This window comes from Hemitrygon akajei, chromosome 15 (genome assembly GCF_048418815.1).
Source record: "Hemitrygon akajei chromosome 15, sHemAka1.3, whole genome shotgun sequence".
NCBI lineage: Eukaryota > Metazoa > Chordata > Chondrichthyes > Myliobatiformes > Dasyatidae > Hemitrygon > Hemitrygon akajei.
The window spans coordinates 56,777,125-56,794,837 of NC_133138.1; the positions used below are offsets into that span (position 1 = coordinate 56,777,125).

At 42.7% G+C, this 17,713-nt stretch overlaps 1 protein-coding gene across 1 annotated transcript; it reads right to left on the reverse strand.

Moving 5' to 3' along the window:
- Positions 1-613: 613 nt before the first annotated feature.
- higd2a (HIG1 hypoxia inducible domain family, member 2A) lies at positions 614-17,658 on the reverse strand. Its single transcript, XM_073067615.1, has 2 exons — positions 17,446-17,658; positions 614-1,033 (listed from the first exon to the last, which is right to left on the reverse strand). Exons 1-2 carry the CDS (start codon positions 17,591-17,593, stop codon positions 864-866), a joined length of 318 nt encoding a protein of 105 aa, XP_072923716.1. The 5' UTR covers positions 17,594-17,658; the 3' UTR covers positions 614-863.
- Positions 17,659-17,713: the final 55 nt, after the last annotated feature.

A 17,713-nucleotide genomic window follows, 5' to 3' on the forward strand; every position in this document is an offset into this window, starting at 1 on the left:
TCAAATTACATAGTCATTTTATCTGACCTTTACTTAATCTTAAAAGCTATTGCCTGTTACATTCAGATAGGACTGCTTGGAGAACAAGAATTAGAATTAAGTAACTTACATACTCCATAATTTCATTCCTTTGCAGACCACAAAGCCTCTGCAAAGTAATGTTGGACATCACAATTGATTCTAAAAGTATGCAAGACAGTAAATTTAAATTAATTAGGTATCCATTGAAAATGAATGTTCATTTCAGGAGATAGAAGTGAATACCCTGCTAAAGCACACCATGCTATTTTGAAGGATATTTATAATCTGGCTGAACACAATCTTAAATGTTTTAATTTAGCCCTGCTGGTTTGATACATACTTCCTCATATGGCATTTATAAATTGAACTTCAGGTTTTTAAAAACCAGTATACAGGCATGATGTCAATTCTTCGTGAGAAATAAAATCATACAAAGGTGAAAAGGAGCCCATCAAAGCAAAGGCTGACACAAGAGACTTCAGATGCTGAAATCTGGAGCAACAAACAGCAAATGGTGACTAGCAATGAAGAACTACTTGAGAAATAGTCTAAATTGTGCAGGACAAGATACAATTAAGATGTAGGACTGGTAGGGAGGTAAAAGTGAAACAATTTAATCATGACTTGCTGGAGAGCACATTTTAAGAAAACTTACTTTTACAATAAAACTCTGAAATAATAATGCAGCAACCAATACTCAGTAACATTTTCTACTGGAAATGCACTTAAAATTTCCACTATAGAGTTCAAGCTTTTTTTAATTATGAGTTACAACAACATTCCAAATGGCAAAGAATACAAACTTCCAACTTTACACTTGATTCTGTTCATAGAATAGAAATTCACTTTTCCTTGCGCTTCATTGCAGTAGCTAGCACACCAACCAGGATAGCAGCAACAGTGAAACCTTGTGCAAAGATTCTCGCTCGCATTAACATCTGGGACTGTCGAGTCTTGCCATGTTTGAAAGCAATCAAACCATAGGTAAGGGCGCCTGCTGTACCCAGCATTCCTACAAAAGAAAAAGAAACAAATTACGACACAGAACTACCATTAAGGAGCATTTGAAATTTTACAAGCATTGGGACTGTCTCATTGACTGTAGAAATCGATATTCCTGTTTAAGCCTTGTAGTAAGGCAGCAGCAATAGCTACCATATTTAATAACATGTGCTGTGGATTAAAAAAAAAACCTGGCAGATTATATTAAGCTGAAATTTCCATAAAGTATGTAAAGCTGTAATATCAAAGATGTGGATAATAACAGCTTCAGGCATAGGATATGAATACTGGACTGGCCAGACAAGAATGTTCTTTTCTCCCCAGATGGTGATATGAAAAACGTAGGGTGCCACAGGGGCTCGTAACTTTTAAAATGTAAATACCTGGGTGAACACAAGAATACAGATACTAACTAGGTAGAGAGAGGCAGGAAAGTAAATTGTGAAGAAGATACAAAGCCACAAAAGGATATTCACATATTAATTTGACAATGGTATGGCAAATGGAGTACAATGTACAATAATGTGAAATCAACCACTTAGAAAAAAATAAAGTGTTATCTAACTCATAAAAGATTGCAGAGGCATCTGTTTGTCTTGTGCATAGTACTCAAAGGCAAATAATTACACATTCCAAAAAACTGAATACAGAAAGATGAAGGTTATGCTTCACTTGTATAGGACATTAGTGAGACTATATATCTGAACTAAACAAAACACAAACACAGAAGAAATCCTCATTATGCAGAGTCTTCAAACTTGAAGGCTTGTTCCACCTTAACCAAAGGTTTTCACATCATTATGTTTTTACTACTAAATGTATGAAGTTATTCAAGTTGGGGTTCGGCCTCACCAATTCAAAAGCAGCAACTTAAACTTCTGTCACGTAGCAAACCTCCTGAGACACTTAACAATTGTTGTTAATAAATATGGTGAATAAGCTTGCAGCCATGGGAATGGCATTCAAATCTTGTTCAATGTAGATTTGAGAAGGCATTTGGGAGCATCCCTTGACAGGGCAGACAAAGCCAAGGCTGAAGATGGTAGAGAAACAGAGATAAATGTGCTTTACATGATTCACTTTTCCTTTCCCAGGCAGGAAGCTGCTCATTTATTCTAATGACCCTGTCAGAGACTGCAAGTCACAGCTATGGAAGTGTGATTGGTACTGAAATGCTAGCTGTGTGTGTTATTATGCAACTTGGCATTTTTCTGCATTGATTTGAGCATGGTCAATACGGAACTTACATTCTTATCGAAACGTATAAAATTCTAAAGGGATTGGACAGGCTAGATGTAGGAAGATGGTTTCCGATGTTGGGGAAGTCCAGAATGAGGGGTCACAGTTTAAGGATAAAGGGGAAGCCTTTTTGGACTGAGATGAGGAAAAACTTCTTCACACAGAGAGTGGTGAATCTGTGGAATTCTCTGCCACAGGAAACAGTTGAGGCCAGTTCATTAGCTATATTTAAGAGGAAGTTAGATATGGCCCTTGTGGCTAAAGGGATCAGGGGGTATGGAGAGAAAGCAGGTACAGGGTTCTGAGTTGGGTGATCAGCCATGATCATACTGAATGGCAGTGCAGGCTCAAAGGGCCGAATGGCCTACTCCTGCACCTATTTTCTATGTTTCTATTCTCCTCAGATGGTCATGGTACACCTGTGCACATCCCCACAGCATCTGGTGGCCCTGTCACTCTGTCCCAGATGACAGTGTAAGAGGGTGAATCCAGGAAAGATATACCTGGCAGGATACTGAAATCTGGAGCAAACCAACTGGCTGGAGTGTTCAAGGTCATCTTTAACCTTTCACTGCTGCAGTCAGACGTTCTCAGAAGGACAGCAATCATATTGGTGCCCAAGAAGAACTGCCTCTACAACTGTCATCCAATAGCAGTCACATCTACTGTGATAAAGTGCTTGGAGAGGTTGGTCATGGCTAGAACTAATCCCTCTCTGAGCAAGGAACTGGACACACTGCAATTTACCTACCGCCCCAAGCAGGTTTACAGCAGATGCAGTCTCACTGACTCTCCACTTGGTCTTCAACCACCTGTGCAGTGGTAATACCCCTGAAAGGGTGCTGTATGTCGACTACAGCTCGAACTCAGCATCACCATCCCCTCAGTACATGGGCCTCTGTACCTCCCTCTACATCTAGATCCTTGACTTCCTCATCGGGAGATCACAGTCAGTGCGGATTGGTAATAACATCTCCTCCTCACTGACAATCAACACCTCAAGCATATGCTTACTCCCTACTCTACTCTTTCTACATTCACAACTATGTGGCTAAGCACAGCTCAAATACCATCTATAAATTTGCCAATGGCATCACTGTTGCAGGCAGAATCTTAGATGGCGATAAGATGGTGTACAGGAGTGAGATGTCACAACTGAGCTGATTGAGTGGTGTCACAACAACCTTGCACTCAAAGTCAGCAAGACCAATGAATTGATTTTTGCCTTCAGCAAGGGGAAGTTGTGGAAATACACTCCATTCTTCATTGAGCAGTAGAAAAAGCGAGTGTCCTCAAGTTCCTGGGTATCAACATCTCCAAGGATCTATCCTGAGCCCTATGTAAGAAAGCATTCCAGCAGATTTACTGCACTCTGAATTTGAGGAGATTTGGTATGTCAAAGCTTTTAACACATTTCTTCAAATGTACACAGAGCATTCTGACTGGTTGCATCACCGTCTGCTACGGAGTATTCAATATACTCCACATCACGACCAAAAGAGGCCACAGGGATGATCAGTTTCATCACGGGCATGTCTGCCCCTATTCGAGCTCATCTTCAAAAGGTGGTGCCTCTAAATGGCAGCAAGAGTCATTAAGGACCCCTGTCACCCAGAATATGCTCCCCAGGTACAGGGGCTGAAGACCTGCACTCTTTTATTTGGAACAGCTTCTTACCCTCTGCCATCGGATTTCTGAATGGTCCATGAACACTTCCCTGACCTTCTCCATGGTATATACAGAGACAAGAATTATTAATTTAAAACTTCACCCACCTTTTCTGACTCCACACACAACAGCCATATTGATCCTTGAGGGGCCTTCTTCTTTAACTAGTTACCCTTTTGCTCTTAGTAAGCTTGTAGAATCTGTTCAGAACATCTTTCACCTTGTATGCCAAATCTAGTGTCCTCTTTTTTTGACCTCCTGATTTCCCTCGTGTAGTTTTGCTTTTATACTCCTTAAGGTATTTACTTGATGCCAATTGTCTATACCTGATGTATGTCTCCTCCTTTTTCCTGATGAGAGTCTCAATATACCTTGTCAATTATGGTTTCCTAATGCTGTCAGCCATACTCCAACAGGAACATGCTGGCCCTAAACCCCCCCCCATTTAAAAAAAATTTCCATAAGTCCCATTATTTGCAAACAGCCTTTTCCAATCAACCTTTGCAAGTTCCCATCTAATGCCATCATAATTATCTTTATCCCAATTTAGAACTTTAACTTGACCAGTTCCATCATTTTACAGGGCTATTTTTAAACTAGTAGAGTTTTGGTCACTGATCCCAAACTGCCCCCCTACTGACTCATCAGTAATTTGTCCTGCCTTATTACCCAATAGGAAGGGTGTTGCCTCCTCTCTACCAGGGCTTTCTACATATTCTTTGAGGAAACCTTCCTGGACAAGCTTAGCATGTTTTGTCCCATCCAAGTCTTTAGCAACATTGGCCCTGTTAAATTTTAGGCAAGTTCAAACCACAGTCTCAAACTCTGTCTCAAATGTTTTTGAGATTTCCTCAAATAAGCATGTCTTAAAACAAATTGATTTGTTTGACATGATTGTCAAAATGGCTGTGTGTACACTGTTTACAGCCAAATCTACAGGATTACACAACATTCTGGCAGATTTAAAAAATTTGCTTCCTGAACTAGTCATGGCTAAACTATTCTGTAACAGTTACTGCCATCTACTGGCAGTACAGAAAATTGTCAGTGTGTACCCTATCTACAGAAAGCAAAGTTCAAAGTAATTTTTTTTTAATTAAAGTGCACGTTACCATATACTACCTCAAGATTCATTTTCAAGCAGCCACTTACTGGAAAAAGAATTACAGAAAACTATACACAAGAGATAAGGATTGACAAATAAAAGACAAGCTGTCCAAATAATACTGAGCACCAGAGTTGTAAAGAGTCCTTGAAAGAGAGTCAGTAGGTTAAAGAATCAGTTTAGAGTAGTGTTGACTGAAATTATCCATTTCATTTCAGGAGCCTGATGGTTATAGGTTATTAACTTTTCAGGTGGTGTTGTGGTACCTAAAGCTTCTGTACCTTCTGCCAGATAGTTTTAACGAGAAGAGATTGTGTCCTGGATGGTGGGATTTTGATGATGGATGCTGCTTTATTGTGGCAGTGCTCTATTTAAATGTACTTAATCATGGGAGAGCTTGCCTGTGATGGACTGGGCTGCATCCACTACTTTCAGCAGCCTTTTCTGTTCCTGGGCATTGATCCTTCCATACTAGGCCATATTGCAACCAGTAAGGATACTCTCCAATGAGCATCTGTAAGAGTTTCTCAAAGTTTTTGGTGACATGCTGGATCTACACAAACTTCTAAGAAAGTAGAGGTGCTTCTTCATGATATGTGTGCTCATTCCGAGACAGTTCCTCTGATATGTTAATGCCAAGGTAATTAAAACTACTGTCTGTCTCCATCTGTTTTTGAAAAGAGGATTGGTTCATGAATCTCTGGCTTCTTCATCCTCAGCTGTTTCATTTCACTTATGTTGATCGAGAGGTTGTTGTCGTGGTACCATTCAACCAGATTTTCAATCTCCCTTTTATAAGCTGATTTGGCACACAGTGGTATCATCAGCAAACTTGGAGCTGTACTTAGCTACACAATCACAAGTATAAAGTGGGTAGGGCAGGGGGCTAAGCACATAGCCCTATGGTGCACCTGTGCTGATGTTGAGTGTGGAAGGAAGGGATCAGAATTAGGTTTAATATTGTTTTAAAAAAAAAATCACCAGATGTTGTGAACTTAGTGGCAGCAGTACAATGCATGATAATATAGAAGGAAACAAATAAATCTGTTACAGTAAATACATGTATATTAATATGTAGATCACCTCAGTGCTGGTGATGCAAAAAGACTAAATAGACTCATTAAAAGGCTGGATTCGCCCTTGGCTACAACTCAGACTCTTCTGAGTTAGTGGTGGACAGGAGGTCACTGAACAAACTTATCTATTATGGACAATCAGGTACATTCTCTCCATGACCTACTGATAAGCAGCACAGCACCCTTTCCAACAGGCTCACTCAGCTCTGCTGATGCAAAGATTACAGAAAATCCTTCCTACCAAATGTAATAAGTACATACAGCAGTTCATCACTGTGCAATAGGAGAACACATATCATAGTACAATAGCCTGTTTTATTACTTAATACATTATTGCGCATGGTAAATTATTGTGTTTATTATTATTCTGTACTTATTAGTTAATATTAGTATATTTATTATTGCTAAGTGTGTTTTTAAATGTTGCTGCTGTAATTAAATAATTTCAACTCTGGATCAATAGAGTACTTAATATTATTAAATGGTTAACTTAAAAATAGTGCAAAAACAGAAATATTTTAAAAAAGTGAGGTAGTGTTCGTGGGGTCAGTGTCCATTTAGGAATCAGATGGCAGTGGAGAAGAAGCTGTTCCTGAATCACTGAGTGCTTTCAGGCTTCTGTGCCTCCTTCTTGACGGTAACAATGAGAAGTGGGTATATCTTGGGTAGTGGGGATCCTTAATGATGGATGCCACTTTTCTAAGGCACCGCTCCTTGAAGATGTCTTGGACACTTTGGAAGTTAGTACCCAAGATAAAGCTGTCTAATTTTACAACTTCCTGTAGCTTCTTTCGATCCTGTGCAATAGCCCCTCCACCCAACCATACCAGTTGGTGATGCAGCCTGTCAGAATGCTCTGCACAGTACATCTGTAGAAGTTTGAGTGTTTTAGGTAACAAACCAAATCTCCTGAAACTTCTAATGAAATATAGCCACTGTCTTTGCCTTCTCTATAGCCGCATTGATATGTTGGGACCAGGTTAGATACTCACAGATCTTGACACCCAGGAACTTGAAATTGCTCACTCTCCACTTCTGATCCCCCTATGAGGATTGGTTCGTGTTTCCTCATCTTGTCCACAATCAGCTCTTTGGTCTTATTGACATTGAGTGCCACTCTGTACAAACAGGTCTGCCAGAGAGAAAATCAAGGATCCAGTTGCACAGGCCCAGGTCTTGGAGCTTACTGATGAGTTAAAGTCAAAAACTAAGTTTATTGTTGTAAATACTTACCAATTTCCAATACTTCTACTCAAAGTGACAGAAAGGGGCATTAAAAGTAATATGAAGTAGCATTTACTCATTATGGAACACAGTTTCCTAAGATCATTTAGCTGCTGAACAGCCTTGGTCCAAACATGGAGAGCAGGGCTGCATTCTGGAGCCAAGAAGAAAATGAATACATTTGATATCAAGGCACGAATAAAGTAGTTAGGAACATTGGTAAAAATCTCAACATTTATGATACAGGGGCCAGCCATCAGCACACCATGTCCAAGTCCATAGATACAAAAGTTACACATCACAGAAATAGGCCCTTTATACCAGGGGTCACCGTGGACCGGTTTAATATTGACAATATTCTTGCGGACCGGCCAACGGGAGATGGGGGTGTTAATCACGACCGGAATATAGATAATAAGTCAACTAAAAGTTAGTTATAAGTGGCTAATACACTCCATCTCATTTCTAAAAGCGTTTAACAAATTTAATATTAAACACAGCGCATGTTTTCCTTGCATGAATATAGTGATAAGTCAATTATAAGTAACATACAAGTCAATAGCATCATAACATTTTAAGTAACATTTGGATATTAAACACACAGCACATGTTTTCCTCGTATGAACATATAAAATTATTGCAACACACCAATATCACTGAATCAGTGGAGCCCTGGGCTTGTTTCCCTGCAACAAGACGGTCCCGTCGAGGGGTGATGGGAGACAGCGATACTCGAAGTGGGTTCCTTATGTCCAGTCTATTCCGCAATTTAGTTTTTGTTGCATTTATTGCAGAAAACCCTGCTTCACAGAGATATGATTTTGGAATCGTGGCTAACTCAGGATATTCAGCCTTGACTTTGATCCAGAATGCCAGCAGAGATGTTACATCAAACATACTTTTCGTCATTTGCAAGCTTGAGGAGTTGATCATCTTCCCGCGCTGACATGGCTGATTCACCGGGGACATTCACAAATGGGTCATGGACCCATTCCTTGCATGTCTTGGGTCATTTACGGTTGGGAAGTAACGCTCGAATTCTGTCGACAGCGAAGATAGGTAATCGTGCACCAGCTATGCGAAGGACAGTGCAGCCTCAGTCTCTCCCAAAATCCCAGCTAATGTTGGGAACATGTCAAATATGCCCCTGTCCACTCGCCATCTCCACAGTTCCAGTTTGGCTTTGAAAGCAGACAATTTATCTGCCCACTTAAAGACAGTTGTCATTCTCCCCTGAAGTGACAAATTGAGTTCACTGAGCAGGTTGAAGATGTCACACAGATTAGCGAGTTTTGCTATCCACTCCTCGTCACTGAAGTGTGCTGCCAGTTGTGATTTTCCTTAAAGAAATCTCTGTAGCGGCTCCCTTAACTCAAAATTCCTGGTCAGGGCTCTCCCCCTTGATAGCCACCTGACGTCAGTGTGTAAGAGAAGGTGTTTGTGCTCTGCATCCATTTCCTCACAAAGCTGCTCAAACAGACGTGGGTTAAGGGCTTTTGCTTTGATGTGATTGATAACTTCAATGATGTCACTCAATACCCTGTCAAGATCAGGTGGCATTTTTCTGCTAGCCAGCATTTCCCTGTGTATGACACAGTGTGTAGACTGGCATTCAGGAGCAACCTCTTTGACTCAGGTAGTGAAACCAGACAGCCGTCCAGTCATAGCTGCAGCCCCGCCTGTGCATATTCCAACACAGAATGACCAGTCCAGTTTGCCTGACATGTAGTCATTCAAAGACTTGAATAGTTCTGCTCCAGTTGTGATAGTTGGCAGCAGATTGTCTTGCACATTGTCTTGAAATATATATCGCACATAAACCATCAGTATTGCCTTGTTGTCGACATCAGTAGACTCGTCAACCTGGATGGCATACCATAGTGACTCGTTAAGCCATTCCAACAGCTGTGCTTCGATGTCCTCCGCTATGTCATCAATTCTCCTTGAAACTGTGGTAGCTGAAAGAGAAACCTGTGCCATCTTGTTAGCTGCAGCTTCTCCCAACAGTTCATGGAACATGTCCTTGGCAGCAGGCAAAATCAATTCTTCACTAACAGTGAAAGGCTTCTTAGCCTTAGCAATATGGCTAGCCACTAAGTACGACACTCCCAGAACAGCAGCATTTGTGGAGGTGGTGGCTCTCAGCACTTGTTTCTGTCAAATTTGCTCACGTTTTTTTCCGCTCCAAAAACTCAACGGGTTTGTCTTTAAGTGCAGGGTGCTTGGACTCAGGGTACCGAAGCAGTTTTGAGGGCTTCATTGCCTTATTAGACAGCCTCCAGGCCCGAACTCCAGCCTCCTGCCCACCCACTGCCAGGTGCCTTGGCCAGGTGCGGCTGGTCGTGGGTGGGGTGAGAGGAAAAGGTCAGAGCCGAAGGTCCCCGTGCCGGGGCCGCGGTGGTCGCAGTCCGGAGAGAGCAACCGACTGAGCGAGGAGTGTGACAGGGCAACCCCCACCTCCATAGGTAGGTAGGATCTATTGGTCGACAAAAGTTTGTCTCGAGGGATGACTTTCAGTACATCACAGCAAGGTAGCTGCTCTGCTGCTTACAAAACCCTGAGCCCGAATTAGGTCGTCTCCGAATAATTTAGCACCAGGCTCCCATGAACATTTGGTGTGGTAAACAGGTTTAGAGGCAGCGCCCATCTGTCCCGCTCCAGGCCAGTAGCAACAGCACTTCTCACCGGCCACGCGAGGTGGCCCACTACCCGAGGCCAACCAGTGATTCCTGGTGCAAGGGTAGCACTGTGTTTAGGCGACTGATGACCTCATGTGGGTAATGACTTTGTGTCCTAATGACCTCACGTGCGTTCAAGTTCAACAGTGGGCGTGACAGGAAATGAGGAAAGGTGCAGCTGACTCATATCGTTTCATATTGCCAAATCATATCGTTTCCTTGCGGCCCGGTACCGGTCCGTGGCCTGGTGGTTGGGGACCACTGCATTAAAGCCATGTTTTATGTACGACTCATTGTATTTTCTGTTGAAGGAAGCCTTCTTGTTTTTTGCAGGCTCGGCCTCAGCTGTCTCTGCGTTATTATCATCGTTAGGCCTTTTATGTCCCCTACCACCTCTTCCAAAGAAACTCTCAAGTGACGTTTGTTTTTTTTTAAAACTCAGAGTAGTTGTAGGTTAATGACCAACTGATGACCTCGCATGCGTTCGAGTTCAACAGTGATTGTGACAGGGAATCAGGAAAGGTGCAGCTGACTCATATCGTTTCATATCGCTAAATCATATAGTTTCCTTGTGGCCTGGTACCGGTGGGAACCACTGCTTTAAATTAACTTGTACATTCCGACCAAACTGCCTTTCCAAGCTGATGTTTGTCTGCATCTGGCCCATAATCCTCTAAATCCTTCCAATGCATGTTCCATATAACCCTGTCATCTGCCTGTCCATATCTCTTGTCTAATGCCTGTTAAGACATTGTTATCATGCCCAGGTCATGCTGTCTACTCAGGTCTACTCTCTACTCCACCCAAACTGTCGTCAGGTAGAAGGAACAGAAGCCTCAGGACTCACACCACCAGGTTCAAGAACTGTTATTAACCCTCAATCATCAGGCTCTTGAATAAAAGGGGATAACTACACTCAGTTGCCCCATAATTGAAATGTTCCTACAACCAATGATCTCACATTAGCTCATGTTCTTGTTATTTATTGCTATTTACTTACATTTGCAGTTTGTTGTCTTCTGCACACTACTTGATCTTTCATTGATCCTGCTATAGTTACTATTATACTGATTGCTGAGTATAACTGAGCAAAATGAATTACAGGGTTGTACATGATGACATATCTGTACTTTGGAGAGTCAAAGAAGTACATCACAGAAACAGGCTCTTAAATGCTGAAACCATTTAAACTGTCTACTCCCAATCGACATGCACTTAGACCATAGCCCTCCATGCCCCTACTATCCATGCACTTATCCAAATTTCTGTTTAATAACTTTGATAATAACATTTACATTGAACCCTGACACCAATATCTGTCTACTGATCAGGAGGTGACAGAATATTCACCTCCTGTGACAGTCACCAAAGTAATTGCTGAAGTTCGACACCATCTGGGTTAACATAGTCACCCAACTCTCAAAAAGCTCATTATCTAGAACAAAGTTTGGATAATGTTTGGTTGGCACCTCACCTACTAACCTAAATATTCATTGCCTCCACAAGCAGTACTCTGTGACTACATATGCATTTTACACAAACTATGCTGTGAGAATTTGCCTACTTTTATTAGGCTTGTCTTATAAAACCTCCCAATACAATAACATCTACCATGGCAGCCACACCGACATATACAAGGAAATATCACCACTCGCAGATTTGAAAATATACATAATTAAGATCTGGCAAACTTTTTTTCTCCTCCCCAATCCTTTCCAGCTATGGGAGTGGCGCCAGAAGAATGGAGGATCATAAAATACTATTGTTTAAAAATAGAAATAGGGTTAAATCAGTCAGTTTGTTCAACTTCACTAGTAGGCAAGTTGGTAAAGCTCAGCTTAATCAGGAACTGTCAGCATAGATTTGTTTCAAGAAATTTGATATAAATTCTTTGACAGCTTATAAGGAAGGTCTGAAAGAAATGCCTTTCATGTAAATCTACAAAAATTGTCTCACAAGGTCCTGCATTACAGGCAAGGTAATAAAAAGGTGAAAGTGACAGAGCTCTCATGACTCAGTGCTCAGCCCTTTTTTTTGTTATGTTTATTAAATGATTTTGACTCTAAGTGGCATGATTAAAGTTTACAATACGCTCTGGTTAGAGTCAGAAGAATGCAAATAGAATTTAATGTATAGGAATACAATTGGAGAGCTACAATAATAGGCAGAATACACAAGCAGAGGTATGTGGAGGAACAGAGAGAAATTGGAGAGATCTTGAAGATCAATTGAGTAAATATGGACTTAAGTCAAGTCACTTTTTATTTTCATTTCGACCCTAACTGCTGGTACAGTACATAGTAAAAATGAGACTTTTTTTCAGGACCATGGTGTTACATGAAACAGTACATAAACAATACAGAAAAAAACTACACTAGACTACAGACCTACCCAGGACTGCATAAAGTGCACAACACAGTGCAGGCATTACAATAAATAATAAACAGGACAATAGGGCAGTAAGTTGGTGTCAGCCCAGTCTCTGGGTATTGAGGAGTCTGATAGCTTGGGGAAAGAAACTGTTACATAGTCTTGTCGCGAGAGCCTGAATGCTTCGGTGCCTTTTCCCAGATGGCAGGAGGGAGAAGAGGTTGTATGAGGGGTGCATGGGATCCCTCATAACGCTATTTGCTTTGCGGATGCAGTGTGTAGTGTAAATGTCCGTAATGGCGGGAAGAGAGACCCCGATGATCTTCTCAACTGACCTCACTATCTGCTGCAGGATCTTGCGATCCGAGATGGTGCAATTTCTGATCCAGGCAGTGATGCAGCTGCTCAGGATGTTCTCAGTACAACCCCTGTAGAATGTGATGAGGATGAGGATGGGGGGGGGGGGGTGAGAGATGGACTCTCCTCAGCCTTCGCAGAAAGTAGAGACGCTGCTGGGCTTTCTTTGCTATGGAGCTGGTGTTGAGGGACCAGGTGAGATTCTCCGCCAGGTGAACACTGAGAAATTTGGTACTCTTAACGATCTCTACAGAGGAGCCATTGATGTTCAGCAGGGAGTGGTCGCTCCGTGCCCTCCTGAAGTCAACAACCATCTCTTTTGTTTTGTTCACATTCAGAGACAGATTGTTGGCTCTGCACCAGTCCGTTAGCCACTGCACCTCCTCTCTGTAAGCTGACTCGTTGTTCTTGCTGATGAGACCCACCACGGTCGTGTCATCGGCGAACTTGATGATGTGGTTCAAGCTGTGTGTTGCAGCACAGTCGTGGGTCAGCAGAGTGAACAGCAGTGGACTGAGCACACAGCCCTGGGGAGCCCCTGTGCTCAGTGTGATGGTGTTGGAGATGCTGCTCCCGATCCAGACTGATTGAGGTCTCCCAGTCAGGAAGTCTAGGATCCAGTTGCAGAGGGAGGTGTTCAGGCCCAGTAGGCTCAGCTTTCGAATCAGTTTCTGAGGGATGACTGTGTTGAATGCTGAACTGAAGTCTATGAACAGCATTCAAAAGTATGTGTCTTTTTTGTCCAGGTGGAGGGTAATGGCAATAATCGCGTTGTCTGTTGAGCAGTTGGGACGGTATGCAAACTGCAGGGGTCCAGTGAGGGGGACAGCAGGGTCTTGATGTGCCTCATGACGAGCTTCTCAAAACACTTCATGATGATGGATGTAAGTGCAACGGGACAGTAATCACTGAGGAAGGACACTCAAGACTTCTTCGGCATGGGGACGATGGAAGCGGCCTTGAAGCACGTTGGAACGGTGGCGCTGCTCAGGGAGATGTTGAAGAGGTTAGTGAGAACATCTGCTAGCTGGTCTGCACATCCTCTGAGCACTCTACCAGGAATGTAATTTACTCAGAGAAATCTTAATGCCTTAATGTTTAAAAGTTCTTGGATATGTACATGATAACTCATGACCTGCAGGACTGGAAAGAGCATTTAGACTAGAGATCTGTTTTTACTGGTCAAAACAAAAATGGGCTGAACAACTCCCTGCATTCAACATTTTTTTGATTAAACACCAAGTAATCCTTCCAAGCAGCACCCCAACATTCTGAAACCAACGTGGTGGAAGGTGATATCAGTAATACTATGAACAGATACACCATTCCTCTCCAAACCATACTGTAGATTAGGTCCAAATGTGGGCAATTAGAATTTTAGATCTGAGCAAAGACTAAGCTGCCTTGAAACCAAGGCATCATTTGACAGTAGGTTGCATCAAGCAGTCCGAGTAAAATTGAAAACAATGAATAATAGGGTTAGTTCTCCTGCCATTCCAAATGGAAATCATTGAAATAGAGAAGCTCCCTAGGTTACTGACTTCCTTAACATTGGTAATGTCTATATGAAGCACTGCCTCAAAAAGTCCACATCTATGATCAAAGACCCTTGCCTTCTGGGTTATAAGACCTTAAAACATAGAAGCAGAATTAGGCTATTCAGCCCATTGAGTCTGTTCCATCATTTCATCAGGTTCATCCATTTTTCTCTCAACCCCATTCTCCTGCCTTCTCCCCATAACCTTTCAAGCCCTGACTAATGAAGAACCTATCAATCTCTGACTTAAATGCACACAATGACTTGGTTGCCACAGCCATCTTTGGCAACGAATTCGACAGATTTACCACTGTCTGGCTAAAGTAATTCCTCCTCATCTCTGTACTAAATGGACATCCTCTATGCCATCTTCTCACAGCTACTGTTGGGCAGAAGTTACAGATTCAAGAACAGCTACTTCACTTAATCCATTTGGTTCTTCAACCAACCTGTACAACCCTAATTTCTTCCTCATCATTACACAATCCACACCACCATTACCACCACATTACACCATTTCTCATGACAATAGGCTTTATTTTATGTTCTAATTGTGTTTTTTCTTATATAATTTATGGTTTTTTGTGAATGTTGTGTATTAGATGCCACATGCATGTAATGCTGCTCTAGGTAAGCTCTTCATTGCACATGTGCTTGTGCATATGACAATAAAACTCACAAAACTTATTGATGTTACCTCTCACTCAATGTCAATAAGACCAAGGAATGAATTGTAGACAAAAACACAAAATGCTGGCAGAGCTCAGCAGGCCAAACAGCATCTATGGGAGGAGGTAGTGACGACATTTCGGGTCGAAACCCTTCATCAGGAGTGAAGTAACATGGGTTGGTTGAGGGGGGATAAGACGTGGGGGGAGGGATGAAGTAGAGAGCTGGGAAGTGATATGCTAAAGGGAAATGGGCTAGGGGGAAGGTGGAGAATTATGGGAAATAAAAGAGAATGAAAGGTAGGGCTGGGGGGAGATTATAGTGAGGGGGGAAAGAGAGAGAGAAAGAGAACCAGACTAAAATTATAGATAGGGATGGGGTAAGGGGGGGGGGGCAGGGGTATCAACGGAGGTCTGTGAGTTGAATGTTCATGCCAGCAGGTAGGAGGCTACCTAAGCGGGAGATAAGGTATTGCTCCATCGACCTGCGTGTGGCCTCATCTTGATGGTAGAGGAGGCCATGGACAGACATGTCGGAGTGGGAGTGGTCTGTGGAATTGAAGTGTGTGGCCACAGGGAGATCCCGCCACTGCTGGAGGACCGAGCGCTGGTGATCGGTGAAACGGTCTCCCAGTCTGCAGCTGGACTCCCCAATGTATAAATGGCCACATCGGGAGCACCGGATACAGTATGTCACCCCAGTTGACTCGCAGGTGAAGTGGTGCCTCAGCTGAACGGACTGTCTGGGGCCTAGGATGGTGGTGACGGAAGAAGTGTGGGGGGCAGGTGTAGCACTTCTTCCGTTTGCAGGGATGAGTGCCCGGAGGGAGGTCGGTGGGGAGGGATGGGGGGGGGGGGGGGATGAATGGACAAGGGAGTCGCGTAGAGAGTGATCCCTGCGGAAAGCCGAGAGTTGGGGGGAGGGGAAGATTTGTCTGGTGGTGGGATCACGTAGGAGGTGGCGGAAGTTACGGAGGATTATACGTTGGATCTGCAGGCTGGTAGGGTGATAGGTGAGGACCAGGGGGACTCTATCCCTGGTGGGCTGGCAGGGGGATGGGGTGAGGGCAGAGGTGCGTGAAATACGGGAGATGCGAAGGAGGGCAGAGTTGATAGTGGACGAAGGGAAGCCCCTTTCTTTAAAAAAGGAAGACATCTCCTTTGTCCTAGAATGAAAGGCCTCATCCTGAGAGCAGATGCGGTGGAGGAATTAAGAGAAAGGGATAGCATTTTTGCAGGAGACAGGGTGGGAGGAGGAATAGTGTAGGTAGCTGTGAGAGTCAATGAAGAGTCAATGAACGTGTTGCCAATGAATTGTAGACATTGGGAGAGGGAAACCAGAGGTCCATGAGCCAGTACTCATTGGAGGATCAGAGGTGGAGAGGGTCAGCAACTTTAAATTCCTGGGTGATACTATCTCACCCAGGCCACGCTCCTTTCTTGCTGCTGCCATCAATTAGAAGGTACAAGTGCCTCAGAACTCTCATCACCAGGTTCAAGAACAGTTACTATCCCTCAACCATCAAGCTTTTGAACAAGCTCTGGTGTTCCCACAACCAATGGTTGCACTTTAAGGACTCTTTTATCTTGTTATCTCATGCCCTCATTATTTACGACTATTTATTTATATTTGCATAATTTGTTGTTCATTGATCCTGTTTACAGTTGCTGTTCTATAGATTTGCTAAGTATGCCCACAGGAAAAAGAATCTCAGGGTTGTGTGTGGTGACATGCATGTACTCTGATAATAAATTTTACTTTGAACTTCGATCAACAGGTTGGAAATGAAGATGATAACTTTTCTCACACTCAAGTGTCTACAGCTATTGTGTAGACAGAACATTATTGACAATTTAAATATCAGTCAAAACTAACGCGGTTTAACCATAATCTCTTGATACTGTAACTCTTGCCAGCATGAGGTTCACTGTTAACCAGAAACAAATGTGCAAGAGCTGATCAGAGGGTGGATATCTCTTTGTGGGTGAACTCTTAGACTTCCCAAACTTTTTTATGCCCTAGGTAAATAGTGGGGGTCCGTGGACTCCAGGATGAGAAGCCCTGCTTTATACCATCTTTCATGCGATTCAAGTTAGGAACGCGATCAAATGTTCTACCAGCCGGGTTAAGTCCAGACCAATAACTCACGAACAACTATACAGAGTAAGATATTTGAGTTATCTAGTTTTCTGCGCAACATTCTAAACATTCACCATTCTGGTTATAGATTATATAATATGTTTTATATGAGAATCGATAACATTAAGTGAATTTTAAAAGCTGGATTATCAGAACCCTACAAAATCATGACCCAACCACTTACACTAAATTCCGTAATGTACATGCCATTTCCAATCGTCTAACCTAAAATTAAACAAGCAGAACAATGCTGGAAGTATACAAAAATTCAGGGATACCGTGTAAAGAGGGACAGGAAGAACAAGTTCATCACAGGACACCAAGGAAAGATGAAACATCACAAGACATTGAACCGCTCACCGATCGGAACGAATGGATTCTCCTTCGTCTTCCTGATGAATTTGTCCGCAAACCCTTCCTCGTGAAGCTTGGGCAAAGGAGTAAAGCCCTCAATAGCTGGGGGCTTCGTTAAATCAAGCGGCGAAGTCACAGAAACCGGCTTCGACATCGTTGGTGAGTTCCCGGAGAAATCGAGCAAAGTCAGGCGAGGTAGCCGCCAATTGGCCACCCTGAAGTGCTAATCAATCTTCAAGGCGGGACTAGCTTTACTTCTGTAACTACGAGGGAT

Coding starts and splice junctions, on each gene's coding strand:
- higd2a (XM_073067615.1), bottom strand. CDS start 17,593: ATGTCGAAGCCGGTTTCTGTGACTTCGCCGCTTGATTTAACGAAGCCC. Junction 1,034..17,445: donor GAATCCATTCGTTCCGATCG/GTGAGCGGTTCA, acceptor TTTCTTTTGTAG/GAATGCTGGGTACAGCAGGC.